At 42.2% G+C, this 19,633-nt stretch overlaps 1 protein-coding gene across 1 annotated transcript in view; it reads left to right on the top strand.

Moving 5' to 3' along the window:
• FRAS1 (Fraser extracellular matrix complex subunit 1) overlaps positions 1 to 19,633 on the top strand; it is a 173,614-nt gene that overhangs the window by 51,613 nt on the left and 102,368 nt on the right. The window contains exons 3-7 of the mRNA XM_055795592.1: positions 10,728 to 10,835; positions 13,926 to 14,018; positions 15,905 to 16,064; positions 16,650 to 16,783; positions 19,530 to 19,613. Coding sequence (XP_055651567.1) covers positions 10,728 to 10,835; positions 13,926 to 14,018; positions 15,905 to 16,064; positions 16,650 to 16,783; positions 19,530 to 19,613 — 579 coding nt within the window. The remainder of the gene's footprint in view (positions 1 to 10,727; positions 10,836 to 13,925; positions 14,019 to 15,904; positions 16,065 to 16,649; positions 16,784 to 19,529; positions 19,614 to 19,633) is intronic.

Genomic DNA, 19,633 nt, shown 5'->3' with positions numbered 1-19,633 from the left:
AGTAGGATCTGAGGCGAGTAATTCCTTGCTTTGCACTTTTGAGGGGATACCTCCTAAATATCCAGCTCGGAATTGGAGATACCTATATATTTGCTAAAGTGGCTTGCAAAATTGCTCTAGAGTGTATTGTTGCCTTCAAGAAGTAGAAAAGTTATGTTTCACCCAATACTGTACTTCTGAGGGCCTATTGCAAATGACTTTTACTGAAGGATATTTTCCTTCTCTGCTGAATCAGCTGGCTAGCCGCAGTGATTTTCACGGCCTGATGTTTGGAGGTTTTTTTGTTAGAAATGGGATAAAAAGCTTAGCCTGGTTTTTTCATTCTGCCCTAGCTAGATGCAGTTAACATTGAAGCATTTGGCCCAACACAGCCTGCATTTCAGCAGCACAACGGGATGAATTTGAAATTATGCATCCTGCTGGCAATATTACTTCATCATTTGACATATCTGTGTTGGGACTACAGAGGATGTTCCCTCCTCCTTTTGAAAACACAAAAAAACCCTCAAAAGGCCAGCAGTGTTTCCTAGAGGGTATAGTCAGGCTGTGCTCTGCAGGGAATCCCTTGTAATATATGCACTGGATTAAATTGGTTTAGTGACCAATTTCAAATCTGTGTTTTAATTTTTTTATTATTTTTTTTTAGGCTGTGGTTCTGTGCACGCTAGTTGACAGTGGTTGCCTGCAGTTCTGCAGCCTTCAGTGTTGCATGTTGACTGCTAAAGTCCTGGCAGCTTTCACAAGTCAAATTTGCAAACAAGCAGCATTGTTTTTAGGGGGTAGCACATAACCTCCTTGGTGCTCTTGGACGTGTAAAGCTTAGGTACACCTGCATGCTTTGCACGTACACCGGAGCATTGCAGAGTGGAGAAGTGGAGACTGTGACTCCTGCTGCTCCAGAGATAGCCATTATATTGTAATAAATGTTATAATTAAAGCCGTGATCAAGTTTCGGTTAATTAATCCCTTACCTCCCTTCTTTTCAACACCTGTTCAGTCAAACAGTCTGGGTTTGATAGCCATTCAGAAGTCATTTTGGGGGGAGGATGTTCGAAATTTGCCAGTTGGCAGGTTAGGAGCTATTGGAGTAAAGGGGAAAAAAAAGCAGCAGGAGGACCCCACATGTTTTTCTGGATGCTAAGGAGAATTGCTAGTGTGTGCGTTAAATTGACCTTAACACACAATTTGGCATGGAAAAAATCTGCAGCACCAGAAAATGGAAAAAGAAAAGGGGACACACACCCCCTTTCTCATGTAACACTCATGTCCCCTGTGTGCCCTTTCCACGATTACTGCAGCAAAGGCACGTGCGTGAGGGGTTAGTTCATGGCCCGATGGCGTCAGCGGGGTCAGGCATGGATCAGCAGCGTTGGCATTTCTTGGCTAGCTCAGCTGAGCCACCACAGCATCGACTCCTTTTCAGGACTTAACAGAGCACGTCAAATGCTGAAGAAGGGTGTAAGAAAGGTGGGTCCCAATGTCAGGAAATTTGCTGTCTGGACAGACACAGGACAGGAAGGGCAGTGCAAGCACAGGGAAGAGAAGCTTCATGGCTGTGATATCAGTAGTTGTCTGCACAAACAGGAATTGCATGTAGGTCTTCTAGGTTTGTCTCTTTCTTCTCATTTTTTTGCTCCCCTCCTGCCTTAAGTTGCCAACCAAGGAAAATTCCAGCTCTCTACAAGGATCCAGTGTGGTATCATACCATTTATTTCCCTGGCCCTTGGTTTTGTCCCTTTCTCGTACAGTACGATGCAAGCCTTAGTTCTTCACAAGGGAGTTACTTTTTTTTTTTTTTTTTTTCTCTCTGTGTGATTGAGTGCTAAAACTTTGCTCTAAGATGTTGATGCTCAAAGTTTACATGACTCCAAGGGGACACTGGACAAATTCACAGAGAAGAGCCATGAGAATTATTAAATGCAGAAACACAGCTTCTGACTTGGGAAGTCACTGAACTATGAACTGCATGGAGGGTGTTGTTGGAAGAAGTATCATTTTCTGTATTTGTATTCTCAGGTGTCTGAAGCTGTTGAAGCAAGCTCCTGAGCGAGATGGATCTTTGCTCTCGCTGCATGCAGTGATGTTAAAATTGCAACCCCTTCCCTTCTAGTAATTGGTTTTACTATTAGGTGTTCACTGCGTCCTTTTATAGATGGACTTAAAAGTGTGAAGAAAATTTGCAAAGCTGCAGGCTGTTTTGGGTGAGGTTTTCTTGCTCCTGCGACATTGTTGGGGCTTAAGAAAATGTTTTTAAAACACGTCAAGTTGATAACAAATGGTGCTGTAGAGAAGTGACTGGCCATAAGCATTCACACCTTTCATTCTTAACGCCCATAATTAAGAGCAGGGTGTGTTGTCCACAGTGAGGTGGCCAGAGCCACTGGGTGTTTTCCTCCAGCAGTGCTGTATGGTTTGGGTGTGGGTATTCTTACCTGAGGCTTCATGATACCACAGTGTGAGACAGTGGTGTATTGCCAAGATACCACTGTTTTCTGGGAGGTCTCCTGTGTTGGGTCAGATAAGAGGTGCCGCCTTACTACTGTCCTGGAAAGAGGAAATAATTTCTGATTTCAGTTCAAAAGAAAAGAAAAAGAAAAGCAAACCAAGTTCCTGCTTGTGTTGGTGGTAGGTAATGGAACCAGCTTTGTACCCTCCACGTCTCAGGAGAGAGCCAATCTTCTAGCTTGGGGGACGTTGTCAAAATTGTGGGGGGTATTTTTTTTAAAAAAAATCTTTTAAAACTCTCTATTGGTTTACAGAGGGATGTTGAAGACAAGTTATACTTTCATTCAAGAGGGAAAGAGGGCTTGATTATGTGGAAGGAAATACAGTCGTTAGTCTCTCCATGCTTGGGGTAATGTTTTCAAGTTGCCTGTGTTCCCAGATAATAAAAATGAACGCAGCGCTGAGAGAGAAACTCAAAAGTTTTTATCCTCCCTCCTCTTTTCTCCTCCACTTCTGGTGCTGATTTTATAAATGGGTTAAAAGTTCCTGATTTTTACAACATAACCATAAACATAATGTAAAATTACTTCTCCCATGGAAGAAATGAAATACAAAATATGATAGCTGGAAAAGTTACATCCTTGGATGTTGGTTAGGTTTTGAATATAAGTGCAGGAGAAGGAAATGTGTGGAAGAGAGTGAGTGGGAGCAAGTCTTACTGTGGTACCCGTTATTTATTGGTGCTAGTATTGAACACATACTGTCTGACATTTTTCAAGCTTACGTCACATATCTGCATATATAAGTGTAAAAGGAATTTAAAACGGAACAGAAGCAGAAAGCTCGTAAGATACTTCAAAGATACAACATTGGAACAGCTCTATTCAAATCCAGTTTGTTTTGAAAAAATGGATTTTGACAACCAATAGGAAGGCTTAAGGGTACTGTAATTTTTTAAAATCATGAATGTTAATGAGGAAAAACATGCAGGGTGTATTTACAACCATTTTTAAAAGTCACTCTGTTGAGCTTCTGGATTTTTTTCAATAAACACATAGAATGAGTACAGTGCTAAATCCATTTCTGGCAATGGCAGCCCTCTGTGCAGGGACCAAGGAAATAATTATAAATGTAAGTGTATTCAAGCAGTTTCTTCTTCATTTAAAGCTACAGGTTAATGAGCATGGGGAAAAAACTCCTTCTTTCAATAAGAACTGGGTGAGATCAACTAGGTCTACATCTTAGTGTGATGCAACTATGTTACCTTTAATTATTGCTTTTAAATGCAAAATGTTCTTTTCTTACATACTCATCACAGGGAAAGTTATTTAACTAATTAAAGGTTACTTCAGAGATAGTATTGCTGTTAATTTTTCATTATAGAAGTGCTGATATGAATTGATTAGAAAGGGGGAGGAATGCATAAGAATCAGAATAAAAATGTGGTAAACTACAGTCCTTAAAGTAATTATAGGTAGCAATTATTGGTAACAGTGTTTTCTGGCAGTCAGGGCCGAACCAGAGTGCAGTGTTTATATAAAGGATATATTGGACTACAGACAAATCTGCTTTAACAGTGACCAACCTAAAGTTATTAACCTTTGCAAAAGAACACTGCTGCAGGAAAACAATTGACCTGTTGGTCTAAATAAAGATTTCGGTATGCTGATTTGAATCATGATTAGGACTAATGATTTTTAAAACATTGTTTTAATTCATCTACCCTGTTTGCTCTGTGCATTCGATTCATTTGAGCCGTTTCCTAGTGACTGCTTTTGTGTCTGTATGAAAGATAGGATAAAGTTTACAACATCACCTAACTAAAGAATATCTCTGAATATCATGGTCTTTCCATCCCTGAAATAGCTTAGGACTACTGGGAAATGTCATTTGTAGGCTCTTAGTTTTAACAAGGCTGGTACAACTGGTGAAAGACTTAACAGTTAGAAAATGTAGAAAAGCAGCCGACTAATGAACCATGAAAACAGTACTTTGCTTTAATTTGTGTTAACTTTTTAATTCCGTAGTTGGAAGAAGGGGAAGAATAGTTCCCCATTCCTGAAAAAGCGTGTTCATGTTTACATGTTGTTAATCAAGCTGTACACTCTACCTTAACTGCTCTGTTTTCTCTTAGGAGTGCAGGACTAAAGCTGTTTCCACTGAGATGAGCTGAATTTGTTTGGTTTCAGGGACTGCGCCATTCCCATGTTGTTCTGCCCGTGGGCATGCTGGACTAAGCCCGTTAAAAGCCCGTTTTCAAGAGGTTTTTTTTATATGCAAGCACATACCAGCTTTGAAAACATACTCAGCAGCAGCAACAGCTCCCTATTGCAAAAGATAAAGCATAAAGTCTAAACCCAAATGGACACTAGGAATCCTTTATGTGTCTCTGAATTACTTTCATCTCTTCATCGCTCCATTAATTGATATCCCCACAGACCATGTAGCGCTCTCTCAGCTTCCCTTACGTTTGGGTTTGTTCTGCCAATTGCCTGGTATTGTCAGATAATTGGAGTGGAAATGATAAATGAAAGTGGTGTTACTGAGCTGCCAAGTCTCCTCACTTGGCAGCTGGTGGGTGCTGCTGGTAATTGTTACCAAAAGTGTAATTGCTCTGGGCTCTGCCTCCCATTTCAACAAAGCAGCCTGGTATTCCTCCTCCGAGACATCTGATACTTGCCTTTCCTCGGATGTCTCTGGCGGAAGACAACTTATGAAGTAAATCCAACCCGGTGCTGAGGTTGGGGAACACGTGGCCTGGGTGCTCTCTTGTAGCATCACCCCGTGGGGTGGCCTCCTGCTCCCCAAAGCCAGTGCCACTGTCACGTGTGTCTGGTGGCCAGGGGACAGAGCAGCCCCTTTGAAAGTTTATTGCATGAGTTTTACTGCTTTCTCGTAAAAGCAAGAAAGCTGCTTTTCTTGTAGTAGGGTACATGAGAAGCAATAAGCACCGCCTTCTTTTCCGCACGACAGTAAAAATTTCAAGCTTGCTTCCTGGCTAACATTAAGGCTTCAGCTGTAGACTGCTGGTTTCACCCTGCTTAGTAATTGCAGCAATACTAGCAACCAGGTGATCGGCTTTACAAGTCTGGCATGCTATGAAGGATGATCCAGCAGCCAGTGACATTTTATGGATGGACTGAATATTTTCATGAAGCCATAAGAAATGGAAAGGAGGCTGAGGGGGGGACACAAACCAGCTGCTGTACGCCTCTGGTTTCCACAGTCACTGCACCAGAATAGAGTGCAGACTGTTATCTAGTGTGATGATATCACATGTTAAGCAGCATCTGATTAAATTTCTGAGGCTTTTTACGTATTAATAGTAGACTCCGATTATTTTTGGTTTGTTTGGTGTGTGTTTTTTTGCTGAGGTAGAGGAGGAACAGGTGCAGCCATCTGAAGTTATAATAGCCAGTCAAAAAAGCCATGGTCAAAGAGATTTAAGTCTTTCTGTGCTCTGGTTAATATGGCAGCCTGGCAACATCAAACCATGAGTGCTCACAGCTGCTCTGGGCTCCCACTTGAGTACTGTGTCTGCTCTTTGTCTCTTTAGCTTATTCTTTGCTTCAACCCTCCTTTGCTTTTACTGCTGGTTGCTTTCTTGCCACCTCCTATTCTTAGCCTTTTCTTAATGTGCAGCTCTTTTGCTCTCTGTCCTGCCTTTTTCTAAGTCCTCATCAGTATTCTCCAAACCCAGTATGTGCTTACACTGTGCCTCTGTGTCTTGGGTTTTATTTTATTTTGTCATGTGTCTGGGTGCCTGCAAGCTTTAAAGGTTTGCAAGCGTGTCTTGCTTTTTTGGCCCCTGTTCCTCATACCAAGGTGTAATGTAGATATCTCTTTTTGCAGTGTGGCATTTTAAAATTCAGTTGGATTAGGTATCATTTCTTCTTTTGATGTAGGGAAATCCAAAGAATAAATAAATTATAATGGCACTACTTGGTGCTTAAGGAGTGCTTTCCCTCTTCAAAGTGCTCTGTGCACATTATTTCTTTATTTATACTGTTAATTATATTAGTACTTGTAAGGAAAAAGTTCCTTAAATTGTCATTGATAAAAGCGTACTTAACAGGATAGGAATTCAGTGCTTAAATTGTAGGAGATAATTTGTCCACTGAGGTACAGTGCCTTGGAGAAGATGTAAGGTGGACTTACAGCAGTTCTTTAAGTGTCTATGGAAAAGTCTAGCTTTGTGGTTAAAACAGGAACACCTAGGAGCTTCAAAGTGTTCTTGCAAATGTTGGATGAATACTAACTAATACTTACAGCATGCAGGACAGGTAGGTGGGATCCTCGTTTTGCAGCTGGGTGGTCAGTATCTCAGTTCCTATCTGCAGACTGATTTGGGAGCCTTTCTTGTAATACTGGGGCTTCCGCGTTACTTGTGAACATGTTCTCCTAGCTTGGGTGGACCAAGATCTCACGGTTAGCTAGGGGCAAAACTGGGAAGAACAGTCTTAAGCTGTTGTCCCATGTTTGGTTGCCTTAGCAATAGTCACATTTGAAATGAAAGAAACAAAAAAGAATAATTAAGAATAATTAAAATGACTAGCAGTCTGCATTCTCCAGGTCATAAGAGCTCTAAATAACACAGCAACAAATCTTTCTATGCTTTCCTGTATTAGCAGCTGTCAGCTACACACTTCCATGTAAACAGGGAACACATTAAAATTAGTTTGAAATGTGATCCTGAAATAGTCAGCACCCAGGAATACAACCAAAAGTAATTCTGCAGTAACTTCCCCGTTCTTTTATGTATTTCCACCATGTATATGAAGTACACGTGCAGCTTTTCTCTCCCATCTCAAAGGAATTAAATGGCCTTGCACTTCAAATGACTCATAGCTAGAGCATTGCGCTGTGCTCAGTTTACTGTGACTGTAATATTTAGACATTTGGTAGCATTACAGAGAATAAAACCTCCACCTTTGTATGGAGAAATCAGTAAACATAATTGTCACCAGACTTTTCAAATTTTAGTTTAGGTCTGTTGCTCTCTAGCCAGGAATCTTAAGCTAAATGTTCAACTGTCAAAAGAGCTGAACGCTGTGAACTGCATGGAAGACTTTCGCATCCAAAAAATCAGGTAGTAGTTTCTTGACTATTAACTAGGTTCTGAATTCTTAAAACCTCTGCAGACACGTGTCGGTTTTGATCTGATACCTGGCAAATGTAAATCACTGATGCATGCCGATGCTTCCAAGCGTCTTCTGTGTGGATTTAGAAAAAGCTGATTTGAGTCCAGCCTGCTTAGACTATAATAAGAAATAGGGGAGGGTGAAGGCCAAAGAGAAGGTTTTCTTATCAGAAACGTGGGCTTTTAAGTCTCAAAATGTGAGTGAGAGTGGCTCTGTGCTGACCTCTTGCCATGTGAGTGCTTTGGCTGTTATTCCACCATGGAAATTTAATTATTTTTTATATATATATAAAGGAGAGGGGCTGCAGGTAAAGGTTTAGGAGAGCCAAGTGGTGAGGCAGGTAATCTGCTGTCTCCCTTCCTGCTCCCTGTGCCCAGTGCTTCCCCCGTGGCTGCTTCTGAGGCAGCAGCCTCACCCTGCAGTGAGCTGCCTGTTCTAAAATGCAGATTGCTTTTCACTGCTGACATCGTTGTCGTGCACATTTTCTCCTTTGCCACCCACTGCTTTGGGATTCTCCTTCCAGCTGGGAACAAACAAGTGAAGGAATAAATCAATAGATATATCTAACAAATGGTGTCGTAAACAGATTCAACGGCACTTTTTGCCAGTGGAAAAGGTGTTTGGAGTTCTTGGTGTTGTCGTGGGTTTAGGAATCTTAGGGTGGATCTAAGTGTGATAAAGCTTTGTGAAAGAGAGCAGAATGAGTTAACTCGGATGTGTGTTAGCTAAAGCTTGGCAGAAACATAACTTAAGCTGAATTTATTCTGTAACTGTACTGTAAATCTGCTGGCAGAGATGGAGTCAAGGTTTCTGTTCTACGGCCACAGCCACGTGGATGTGAGAGGAGAACCAACTGTTACAACCCAAGCAGAAATTACCATCTTTCTTTGACTTGTTGATACCTTACCCCAAGGGGCTGCACGCTTACTGCCACCTCTTGCTGTTATTAAGCTTTGTGTTGCCACCATCGTTCCATTAACAGAGAATCTCCCTAAATCTCTGCTGCTGCCGGGGTGTTTGTTCCCCTTGCATAAGCTTTGCCACCAGAGAAGAGCACGGTTTGATATGAACTAAACGCTTTTGTAAATCAGCGAAGAGACACAAGGATTTGTTCGCAGTATTTCTGGTTATCCCACTGTTTGCAGGTTTGCGTTCTTTATCCAGCATTGTAGAGTAAGCCGGTTTGTTTTGACAAAGAGCACTGTTTCAGAGGGGACACAACCGGCCTTTTCTGCTCGGCAGTTGGCCCTGAATGCAGGATGGGTAAAGAGGAGAGAGCCTCTACCACCTCTTGCAGTCACGCAGCTGTGGTGAAACCTCTGAGTCGCCTCTTCCCGTGGCTTGCACGAGCTGGCTTGTAGTACATCACATTGACTTCTCAAAGAGCACAGCACCCGACAGCTCCTGAGCAAGTGGCCAGATTTTTCAAGATTTTTTTTGCTCTCATTAAGCAGTCTAATGGGCCTTTAAGGCACATTGCAGTGTTTTATCGTTATGCTTACCAGTTTGAGTAGTTAGCCCTAAATGTGTTCGTAGTAATAAACTGTTAATCATCTTTTCATGTCTTCATTTCCCTAACTCGTACTTTACACCGTGAGTAAATTGACTTATTGGAGTAAATCACTATATTGTGTAAATGAGTAGCAAAGTCTGGTTGTCTTTCAAATCAATTAGAAATGAAGTTTAATGACTTGAATAGCGGCTGGCTGTACTACATAGGAAAATTTCCTGTGTGGCATAAATTTAGCCTAGTAGTACACACAGCAGTTGTCTAATGGAAAAGAGTTTTTCAGGTCAGAAATTGATCTTCCTCTTTCCATTTTCTTTTGGTGACTTTAACTGAAGGCTTTGAAAAACAGATAAATATGAACGCAGCAATTGTATAATTTGGATGAGCTCAGTATGTAGTTACTGGTTGCTTTTTTTAAATGGCCGGAGAAAGGATGCTTGGCACGGGTGGAGTGGCACTGCAGAGGAGATGAGTGCAGACAAGATGTTTTCGTAGGGAGGGTGGTGACAGGCAGGCTTGGCTGCTTCCCTGGGATGCTGCTGATGCTGTTTGATACCAGGATGGCTGGAAGTTAGTGTTCAGGAGTAAAGAGAAAGGCGGCTTTGTTTCCCAAGCATCCTACTGAAAGTAATGAGTCCCAAGTGGTGGCTCAGACGTTGGAGATGCTGGTGGGAGGGAGGGAGAAGTCTGGCAAGCATCCAAGCAACTGGATGAGGGCCTGAGCTGCCTTATGAAAGCATGGTGGTGGCGTGGGATCATGACCTCGGTGTGGAGGGAATGGAAGGGGGTCAAGTAGGGGTGGTGAAAACCCTTGCTAATTAGCTGTGGGTGTTCCAGTCGGGTGCACTGATCGAGTGGTGGCGACAGCTACTTCCAATTCTGTTGGACTGTCTGCTCCATCAGAGTCCCCTTCATGACATTTTGGAATCAATGTGAGCAGGTGGAGCCTGTTCATACCTGGCCATGCATTTAGCATTTTTGACTAAATCAGTTTAATTGCATCTTAGGCTCTTCAGACCTTTCCTTCCATCTTATAGCCTAATGTGATGAGCACAGTTTACATCATGGTTTTGACATGAGAACGTTTTCTTACTGTGAACCTACAGACTCACAAATTTTTGAAGGTTACGTTCAACAGCTCATTTGGATTCAAGCATGTCCATGTTCACCTGCATTCTCCATCAGCTCATGGGTGCTGAGTGGGGCCACAGCTGCCTGGCCAGGGGCAGGTTAGCCTCAGAGATGGCTTAGCTACTAAGCTGTGACCGTAGCAGTAGCCGCAGTTTGCACAGTCGGAACTTGATTATGGAGGGGTTTCCCAGAGATGCTGTAATCACATTTTAATTTTGACACCAATTGAGATTATCAGAGGTTATGTCCTATCGACTATCGTACCGTTGGAGTTGATTATTTGTTGTGCAAGGCCTTGTCTTTCAACTGCGTGTTTGAAGTTACTGAGTGAACAGTACCGAAGTTGTGCCTGATAAGTGTGTGGGAGGGAGGGGTTGTCTGTTGCAGATTTTACTCTTCCATTTTGTCTCTATTGATCTATTTGAGCCATTTGCTGTTGGGTAAAATAGCACATGCTTTGTGCTGTATGGGTCTAATTTAAAACTTATGGTTTTTTGCAGAATAACACAATTTGGAAGCCAGATTCTTGCCAAGACTGCCGTTGCCATAGCAATATTGTCACCTGTGAACCTACTGTCTGCAAACACCCTCAGTGTGACTTTCCGAAGGTAAGGGGCTGCAGCTCTCCAGGTGCCAGCTGACCCATTCTGTGTGGTGGTAGAAATGCCAGGTCACTCTGGAGTTCCTACCCTTCCCCAGCTGTAAACCCCTGGAATAGTTACATGTCAAAATGCTCATTGGGGTCCGCCACGCTGTGTTGCACATAAAGGTATGGTGGGAGCAGTTGAGGTAACAGTCCCTGTTGAAGCAAAGCTCCCCTTGTATTAGGAGAGACACAAACAGAGGATGCAGCATGAGGTGTTTCCCTGGAGGGACTGGCAGAGGTGTGCTGGTTGGTTATCTTTGTACACTGTGATGACAGCTGCCCTGTCAACCTCCTGGTCTGATCCACAGCAGGATTTGTGGGAAGCAGTGAAATCCCATTTCTCTTCCCAGGGTGTGCGTGACTGCCCAGGGTCAGGCACAGCCTCTGCGCCCTTTCACTTCTCATTGATGCAAGCCTGTGCAAGAAACACGAAAGCAAAACCCAGTGTGTGAAACTGTTGTCTCCTTCGCCACACTACAGCCAGAGGCTTGGTGTTGGAACAGCTTGCAGGCTGTCTGTGCTCCCGGGGCAGTCTGGTCCCCAAAGGAAGCGCCTGAACTGGGTTCAGACCTCCCAGCATGAGCCCAGCTTCCAGTCATACTCCATTTGGACCTGGGGCTGGGTCTCCCCCGAACATGCAGATAGACGCTTTCCGCTCTGACGAACAATAACAGAGCTAAGATTGTCTTTCAGTTTCTTTTGCCTTGTGAGGGTTGTTGAGCTTTCCTTGTCTCCTGTTTATCTTTTTCTATCTGAGCCCTCATTAATGGTTACAGCTAATTGGCCATGGAATTGCTCTTGCATTAGCATCTGGATTACTGGGGTAGTATGTGTGAATGGCAATGTAAATTAGTGTTTTAAAGAGGCACTGCCAATATAATTATATGGCTTTATGAAGGAGGTTAAAGTGTTTTCCAATATGACAGCATTAACAAGGCAATAATTTTGTTTCTTACCGGTTTTCCCCATTATTTCTGTGTATTGATGAAAGCAAGACTCAAATGTTAGGATTCTTTGGCAAAAGAGGAGAGAAATTAAAAAAAAAAAGAAAAAGGAGTGCTGTCATGGCACACCCCATAATGAGTGGGCTAGGTAAGATGTTAATTTTAAAAAATTGGATAAATGAAAAGGTGACAACTTTAAAGCTCATAAAGGTAAATAGATTTATAGCATGAAATGAACGTGTGACTCCTTGACATGAGTAATCTTCAAGACAAAGAGTTTAAGTGTTCCATAAAGGTCTGGCCATTTAAATGTTGCAAAGGATCATCAAGGATCTCAGAAGTAAAAAATGCTGTCATGCTTCAAGCATAAACCAACCACTGATGAACAAGGTCAGAAATCGCCATCCCTCTCCATGGTTTATTCCTTATTTGCATATTATGAGATTTATGCTAATATTGCTGATCTTGTTTACAACAACAAGGCATAAACAAAGCCAGGCAGTCTTTGCAAAAAACATTCCCAGTGGTATTCTAAACGTTTGTATGTAAAACCTACTGCTGTACATCCCAAATGTTTTGAGTAGGTAGAAAATCGGGAAATGTTATTTCTGTGTGTGAACCAAAACAAACCAACAACCAAAAACAGTTTCTCCACAGCAGGTTCACAGTTGAATAGGGTTTCATGGTTTAAGGTAAATGGAATACTAATTTTGTTTCCCACCTTCTGAAAAAACAGGACATTGAAGGAAACCTTGGAAGTGAGAAACTTTTTTCTGGTCTGAAAAATCAAAATGTTTCTTTTTAGAAAACAGAAAGAAAACTTGTGACATTTCAAATTATTCTAGTCACTTTTATCATACAAATAGAAGGTGAAAGGGAAGAGAATTTTTTGGCATCACAGTGTCTTCATTTTTTATTATAGCAAAACAAATAATAACTCCCTTTTGAGCAGGAATCCCTTAGATGTTGGTCGTACCCTTTAAAAGTGGAAAGGATAGAGTATGCCTCCTGAGAAACACCTTTGCAATAGTTTGAGGAAGGTGACTCATGGATAAAATTTTTCTACATTTCATTTCCCAAACCTGACATGTTTTCTGTTTTCTCCCTCTCCAGATAACCTGCTCACATCAGTAAAATTTTTTGGCCTTTTTTTGTTATAGGCTGTAGGAGGCAAATGCTGAGATCTGTGGTGCCTCGGGTGGTGCCAGGGGCCCTCATCTGCACTTGCCACCAGTGACAGACACCCTTACAAAATAAAGTCCTCCCGCAGCTATCGCTGTCCTGTCTGTGGGGTGCTGTGCCAGGCCTGGGGTGTTTAATGTGCAGCTGGGAGGAGCGTGAAAGCATGGCTGTGGAGCCGTTTTCGGTCACGGGAGTCCATTATCCTTCCCAGTGTTGGCTGATGCCTTTACTGATGTGTTTCGCCTTTCGTCTGATGAGTTGTTTCCATCAGCATCATCTTTCTCTCTGCTGTCAAAGAGGACATAGCAAGTTGTTGGCTTGCTAAGCCCTTGGGACACACAAAGCAAAGTGGTAGCAGCATCGTCTGACTGTGCTGTGGTTTGAAGTGGTCGGTAGTTTTCAGTTAATTTGAAAGTAGAGTTATTTAAAAAAAAGTGGTGGTTATTAAGCCAAAGAAGTACAGTTAATGGATGCACATTCATTCTGCCTGCCAGTTGCACTTCTGGTGTGGTGAAATGTTAGACTGAGATCAATCCTGTACATGTAGAAAACTACGGAAAAAATTACATCTGGACCATGTTTCTCAGAGGGCCTTCAGTGAGTAATCTTGGGGGTTTTTTTGGTCTTGAATAATCGCTTTCTATTCTTCATTCTTGTTTGAAAACTAGTTCAACTGGAGACTTCCTAATTGTGTTGTTAGGGGGGTGAATTCTCCTACTGTTGTTTTGATGGTAAAATGTCAAATACAGCAAACTGATGTACCACCTCTCAACAAAGGGATCTGGTGTAGCAGCATTATATGTTTAACATAATACATTTGCTCTCCAAACTGAGAGCACCTGGCCCAGTAAGACTCCTTGTCTTTACCATCATGTTGAAGTCTCTATTTCACGTGAACTGCTTATTGGATTCTTGTATCTTTTTAGGGAGAAGTGCTCCAAATAGTCTCCAAGAAGTGCTGCCCTGAGTGTGCCTCCCGAGCTGAAGGATTTTGCCAGCATGAAGGGCAGATCCACAGCGTGAGTGCTATGTCATATTCCTTGGCAGGGACAATCCTTTCTGTTTTTTAGCTCTCTGTTTCACGTCAGTGAAGGATGCTTAGCTGACGTACAGGAGAAGGATAGTTCATTGGGCTTATATTCTGCCACTGTCAGATAATTTAATATAACCTGACTTTGGTCAGCATGGTTTGCAAAAAGGGAATGTGTTGCTGAGCAATCATGTGTCCTGCTTGGCTTAAGGGCAGAAAGTTTCCCACTCATTCATTCACTTTGCTGTTTCTGTGGATGATTGAGACAATATAGTAATGTTAGGAGGGGAGCAAAGCACGGCAAACTTGACATATTAGCTATCTGGAAAGAAGGCTTTTCTCTCAGCAGCCATCTATGCTGGTAGAGATTGATTGCTGTTGTGCGACCCAGGTTATGTATTTTGTAATCCTGAATTATTCAAGAAGCAGGTTCCAGGATGTGGTTTCACCTAGGAGGGCTGAAAGGCCAAAACAATAAGAGTAAGTGTCTACAGATAAGAAAAAAAAAAAAGATTTATGGCTAGTAGTTAATGAATCATGTTGAACAATAGGCAAATGTAGAAAAATGGCTTAACAGTGAACCCAAGTCCTATGTCTGGTCTCTTACAGACTTTTCTGTTTGACAAGAGGCAAGTCAGGTCCAAATCTTAAGAAATATGGTAAAACGCCCAGATACATTTGAATATTTGGACCTTATATTCTATACCTGAGATGGATGTTCTAACCCTCTGTTTCAGCATGGGCATGACCAGCAAGCATCCTGTTACGAGCTAGACGAAGACTGGGATAGAAGGGATAGCACGTCTAGCCTCTTCTCATATTTCTTTGTGCCTGTGATTTGGGTGATACTGTATTAGATCATATTACATTATATTTCTTCTTGTTGCTGTTGCTGCATTTTGCTGTGTTGTACTCTTGCTGCAGCTTCTGTCTTTTGGCTCTCTGTAAGCCTGTTCTTTGGAATGCAAGTCAGATGAATAAGTAGGCATCCCCGCAGGGATTACAGACGTATTTGTCTATAGTCATATGTCACACCCCAATTCCACTGTAAGGCGGTCATGAAACAATTTTTTTTTGGCAGTGCAAAGTCTCATCCTGATGGTTGGCACAGATTCCCTGAAGGGAAAAGTTTTCTCTTTTGTCATTAAGCCACTGTAATGCTTTACGACTTGACCTTCATTCGGCAAGTGTCTACCTAGCAGCACTGGCCTATGTGATAGCTCCATTGAAGAAAATCTGTACCCTCTATCTGGCCAGAGCTTTTTTTAGTCCCTGCCTAAGTCAATATTCCATGTTTTGTAAAAATTAACATTCTCTGTTTGTTGGAGAGCATTGCAATATACCAACGTGTTTCTTCTTGGGGCCAATTTTTCCTTGCCATGCCTCAGGGTAGAGATACTTGTTTCTGCCATTAACAAATACGCAAACCTAATGAGATTTTACTCATAGTGATGGGGCAGATGATGTTCACCTGACCACCTTGTGGCCAAGTGCATGTTGAGGCCCATGTTAAATATTTCTCTAAAGAAAACGGTCTCTAAATTTAGAGTTCGCCTTACAGAAACTGTAGTGGAGAGGGGGTGTATCCAGTAGCCTGGGTCTTTGCAGTGGGTTGCTGCTGAATGCCACTCTGCAACAGGAAGGAAAATCAGGCTGATCTCCAACTTTGCTACTTTACCAGGATTAGCTTTTTGCCCCAACAGTGCAGCCAGAAGTAAGGGCTACAATGTACAAAGATTGCCTGGGCCTGCAAAAGAGTAAAACTGATGCTAATGTGGGGGGGCTTAAAAGGGAGAAGAGATATTTACAGCGCTCTCATTGGCAGCTGGATTCATGCGTGTGTTTTCTGTGCCTTTGGTTGTGTTCTGCATGCAGCACGGCACGCAGTGGGCCAGCTCTGGATGTGGCTGGTGCTCCTGTGCCCACGGGAAGGTGAACTGTGCCCCCAGGGCCTGCCCAGCCCTTGCCTGTGGACGAGGGGAGCTGCAATACACCGCGCAGGGATCCTGCTGTCCCAAATGTGTGGGCCATGGCAGTGAGTATTGCATCTGAACTGGCTTCATTGGTCCGAGTAGTCGGTCAGTGGACATCTCCTTGTAGTCCCAAATCTGGAAAGCTTTTCTTCTCTTGTTCAGTTCTGTTGGGAAGACACTGGTCTCAAGTGTGTCTCTTAATTCTCTTTCTATCCTGCTACCATATTTACATCATTAATGGTTTGACCCATAGGCCAGGAGGAAACTATAAGCTTTAAGCAGTGAGCAAATGTGCCTAATATGTTCTTATTTTGGAGATTAAAATCTGGAAAAAAAGATGCAGGTATTTCTGATGTACTGAGGGGACCTTTGGCACTTTGTGAACTCAGGCTGTGAGCTCCAAAAATGCCTGAGCTATTGGGTACCTTTTCTCATAGAAGTCTAGTGGGAGAGGTGCATCCAGAGCTCTTAATTCACGAGTCTAAATCCCTTGAAAACTGGTGGAATTGTTACTGTCATTACCTGCTTTCACAAACCAGGATTTTGAATCCTGAGATGCACAAAAATCTGTGTTTTAATTCTGGCTGATGGAAAGGGATGAAAGGGCATTAGGAAAGAAAATTATCCGTTGTTTTCATATCTCTTAGAGCCTTGCCTCTTTGATGGACACTTGTTCCAGGATGGTGAGGACTGGCGTCTTGGTCGGTGCTCCAAATGTGTCTGCAGGGACGGTGTGACTCAGTGCTTCACAGCTTCCTGCCAGCCTCTTCTGTGCAGCCAGGTCAGGACCCATTGGCCTCCTGGGGTCATTACTCATCACTGTCACCTTTTCCTTGGCAAGGGCCGTTTCTTGACTAGATGTAAAAGCGGGCAGGCAAATCTTCTGCGTGACAAGTGGGTGATTTGGAAAAGGGATTTTTGATGTGTGAAAATGGTGTGGAGTGATGGTTAAGTCTGTCAGTATACATGTGCTGTCCTGTCTCTTCCCTAATACCTTCTTTCCCCACCATTTTACTCTTATCATGCCTTTGGTAGCTAATTAAGCACAAATACTGTCTAAAAAACCTACTTTTTGTTTTGTACTAAAAAAAAATTTTAGGGTTGATCAGGAAATATTTTTATTTCTGTGAGGGAAGGAATAACACGAGATTTTTAATGGGGCTTTATCTTCACAAATTTCAGTGTTTAATTTGCAGCTGAAAAGATTGGTTTGCAGGTCTTGTTAATTTTTTTTTTTACAAGAACTCTAGAAACACAGTTGAAAGTAGTCAAATGCAGATGAAATTCCCCTTTTGACTTTAGTTTAGAAACAGAAGATCTCTTCAGCTGAAAGTAAAGTCTCAGAGCACTATTCCTTAAGTGTGCTTGTGTTTAGAAATCAACAAAACCAATAAGGTAAGTCAGGCAAGCTCAAGTAGTGGCTTACAGTTTTAGTCGAGTTGAGGGAACTGGGACATTTCTGTCTCCAAGGTGTATGATGTGGACAAATGATGAGTTCTTAGCACTTATGCAGTGATCAACCCAAGCAAAACACTACAAGTTAGTATGCAGTATTAACACAGGGGTTAGTAAAGGCAGGAGGCTATACACAGTACTCCACATTCTATACAAGTGACTTAATTTTTTGAATTCCTGTTATTATATTGGAAGTGCTTAAGGGTGTGACTGTGCTCTTTGGATTTTTTTCATTGGGCCCATTGTACAAGTTTTCTTGGGCACTCCTTTACAGCAGCATGCCGTGCTAAGGAAATGAAGGAACTGGCTCTCTGGAAATCTCTTTCTGACCTTGACTTTATGTTTTAGGGGCTGCCATTTGCCAAATATTTGTTAATCTATTACTATGTTCCAAGGATGAATCCGGAAGCTCCCTTGAAATGTCTGCTCCGGCTGAACACTCCTCCCTGTAGCACTGAGAAAAACAAAAGCAGTAGTCATAAACTTTTTTTTTTTTTCCTGTTGATGCTTACCCAGCTTTCTATTACTGGATCAGATGTTTGTGCAATTAACGCTTTTTTTTTTTTTTGGTAGAAGGAAAGCCCACCTGTTTCTGTGCATGCTAATGGTGTTTTGCTTCGTGTTTAGATAATCAGTTAGTATTCACTGACTAAGTATTGTGCATTAAAATAAATTCATGCCTACTTTAGATTCCTCCTTTCCCACTCCAAATGGACTGAGGTTACCTGCTGGCTGATTGTTCTAATGTTTAATCGTATTTAATTTATGGAAACAGAAACAACTGTGTTGTTGCTGTGACATATGTGAGAATAATCAACTGAGAGCATCCAAGTTAACACAGCAGAAAGCTAATGCTGGTGATGTTTCAGGTATTTCCTACCAAGGTGCCCAGTAGAAGGGATGTTGGTAGGATGTGCAAGGATCCTGTTCTGCTGTCAGTCATACCTGACTTTTTCTTTCATGTGCCTTTATCTCTGTCACTTTCTTCGTTCTCCACTTCCTGTCAAAAGCAAATACATAAACTCTCCCAGTATTAAATTCTCATTTTCCATCTTCCAGATAACTATGCCCTTCCCTGGGTGCTAAGGGAGAGGAACTTCACAAATGCTGGTTGCATGAAGGAGTGCACCTGGATGTTCTGCCACATATCCCACCAAAATCCACGAAAGTTCTTTTAACTCTGCTGGGAAACCTATCATTGATAAGTTTTATACTTGTAAAGTCTTCCACTCTTTCTTTGAAAGCTAGTGATTTGACTAACAAAGCAGCTGAAATAATAGTGCTTGGCATTTCAACACTACTTTCAGTCCACAAATCAGTCTTCAGTCATCCTGATGTGGCCGGAGGGAGGTGCAGGTGAATAACACTTTCCCAAATCACTGGATGTATGCAAAATTATAGCAGGGGAATCGCAGACATGATTTTGGATGGATGAAGTTGAGGCATGCGGGAACTGTTACATTGATGTGAAGTGCCAACCTATTTCAATGTGATTTAAATCAGTCATGAAAAGGTTTAAAATGGGATAATCCAGTTTTAAGCATAATTTAACACCTGTACAGACAGTTGTGCTGAAAGGATTTAACTAAAATAGTGCAAATGCCTGAGAGATGGTGAGTGTAAATCACACATTCAGAGACTCAAAATGTGGCAGTACCAGGAATAAAACCTCTTCTCTCCTCCATCTCATGCTTTAGTGTGCTTTTCTACATAGCTTGAGATATACTCTGTTTTCCTCTGTATATCTGTATACCTGAATATATGTACTTTATCTCGTGTGTGTGTGTGTGTGTGTCTTTATCTGCATGTATGTATCTATCTGTGTATTTGGACCTCAGTTGCCATCCAAAGAAGTCCAGAAAGTGAGATGAAGGAAATACTTTTCTTGCTAGCTTTCTACACTAATCTCATGCTGTGAAGACTGCCCCCAGATACTGGAGCCAAAATGAAGCCTTGATTGACCCCAGGTTATCACGCAGATACTAAATGCCTGGCATTCCAGGCAGTGATGCTGAGCCCCGTGTTAACTGTTAATGCTCTTATTTTACTTGTCTCTCCCGGTTTCTCTTTAGGATGAAGTTATGGTTATGTCTCCTGGAAAATGCTGCCCGGAATGTGTCCCGAAGCCCTGCTCAGTGTCAGGAAGAGTGTACCAGGTAACCTTTGACAAGCCACA

The sequence above is a fragment of the Falco peregrinus genome, chromosome 2 (assembly GCF_023634155.1).
Source record: "Falco peregrinus isolate bFalPer1 chromosome 2, bFalPer1.pri, whole genome shotgun sequence".
Lineage (NCBI taxonomy): Eukaryota > Metazoa > Chordata > Aves > Falconiformes > Falconidae > Falco > Falco peregrinus.
Note: the sequence above shows the minus strand (reverse complement) of the source record. Positions and strands in the feature narration are given on the sequence as shown.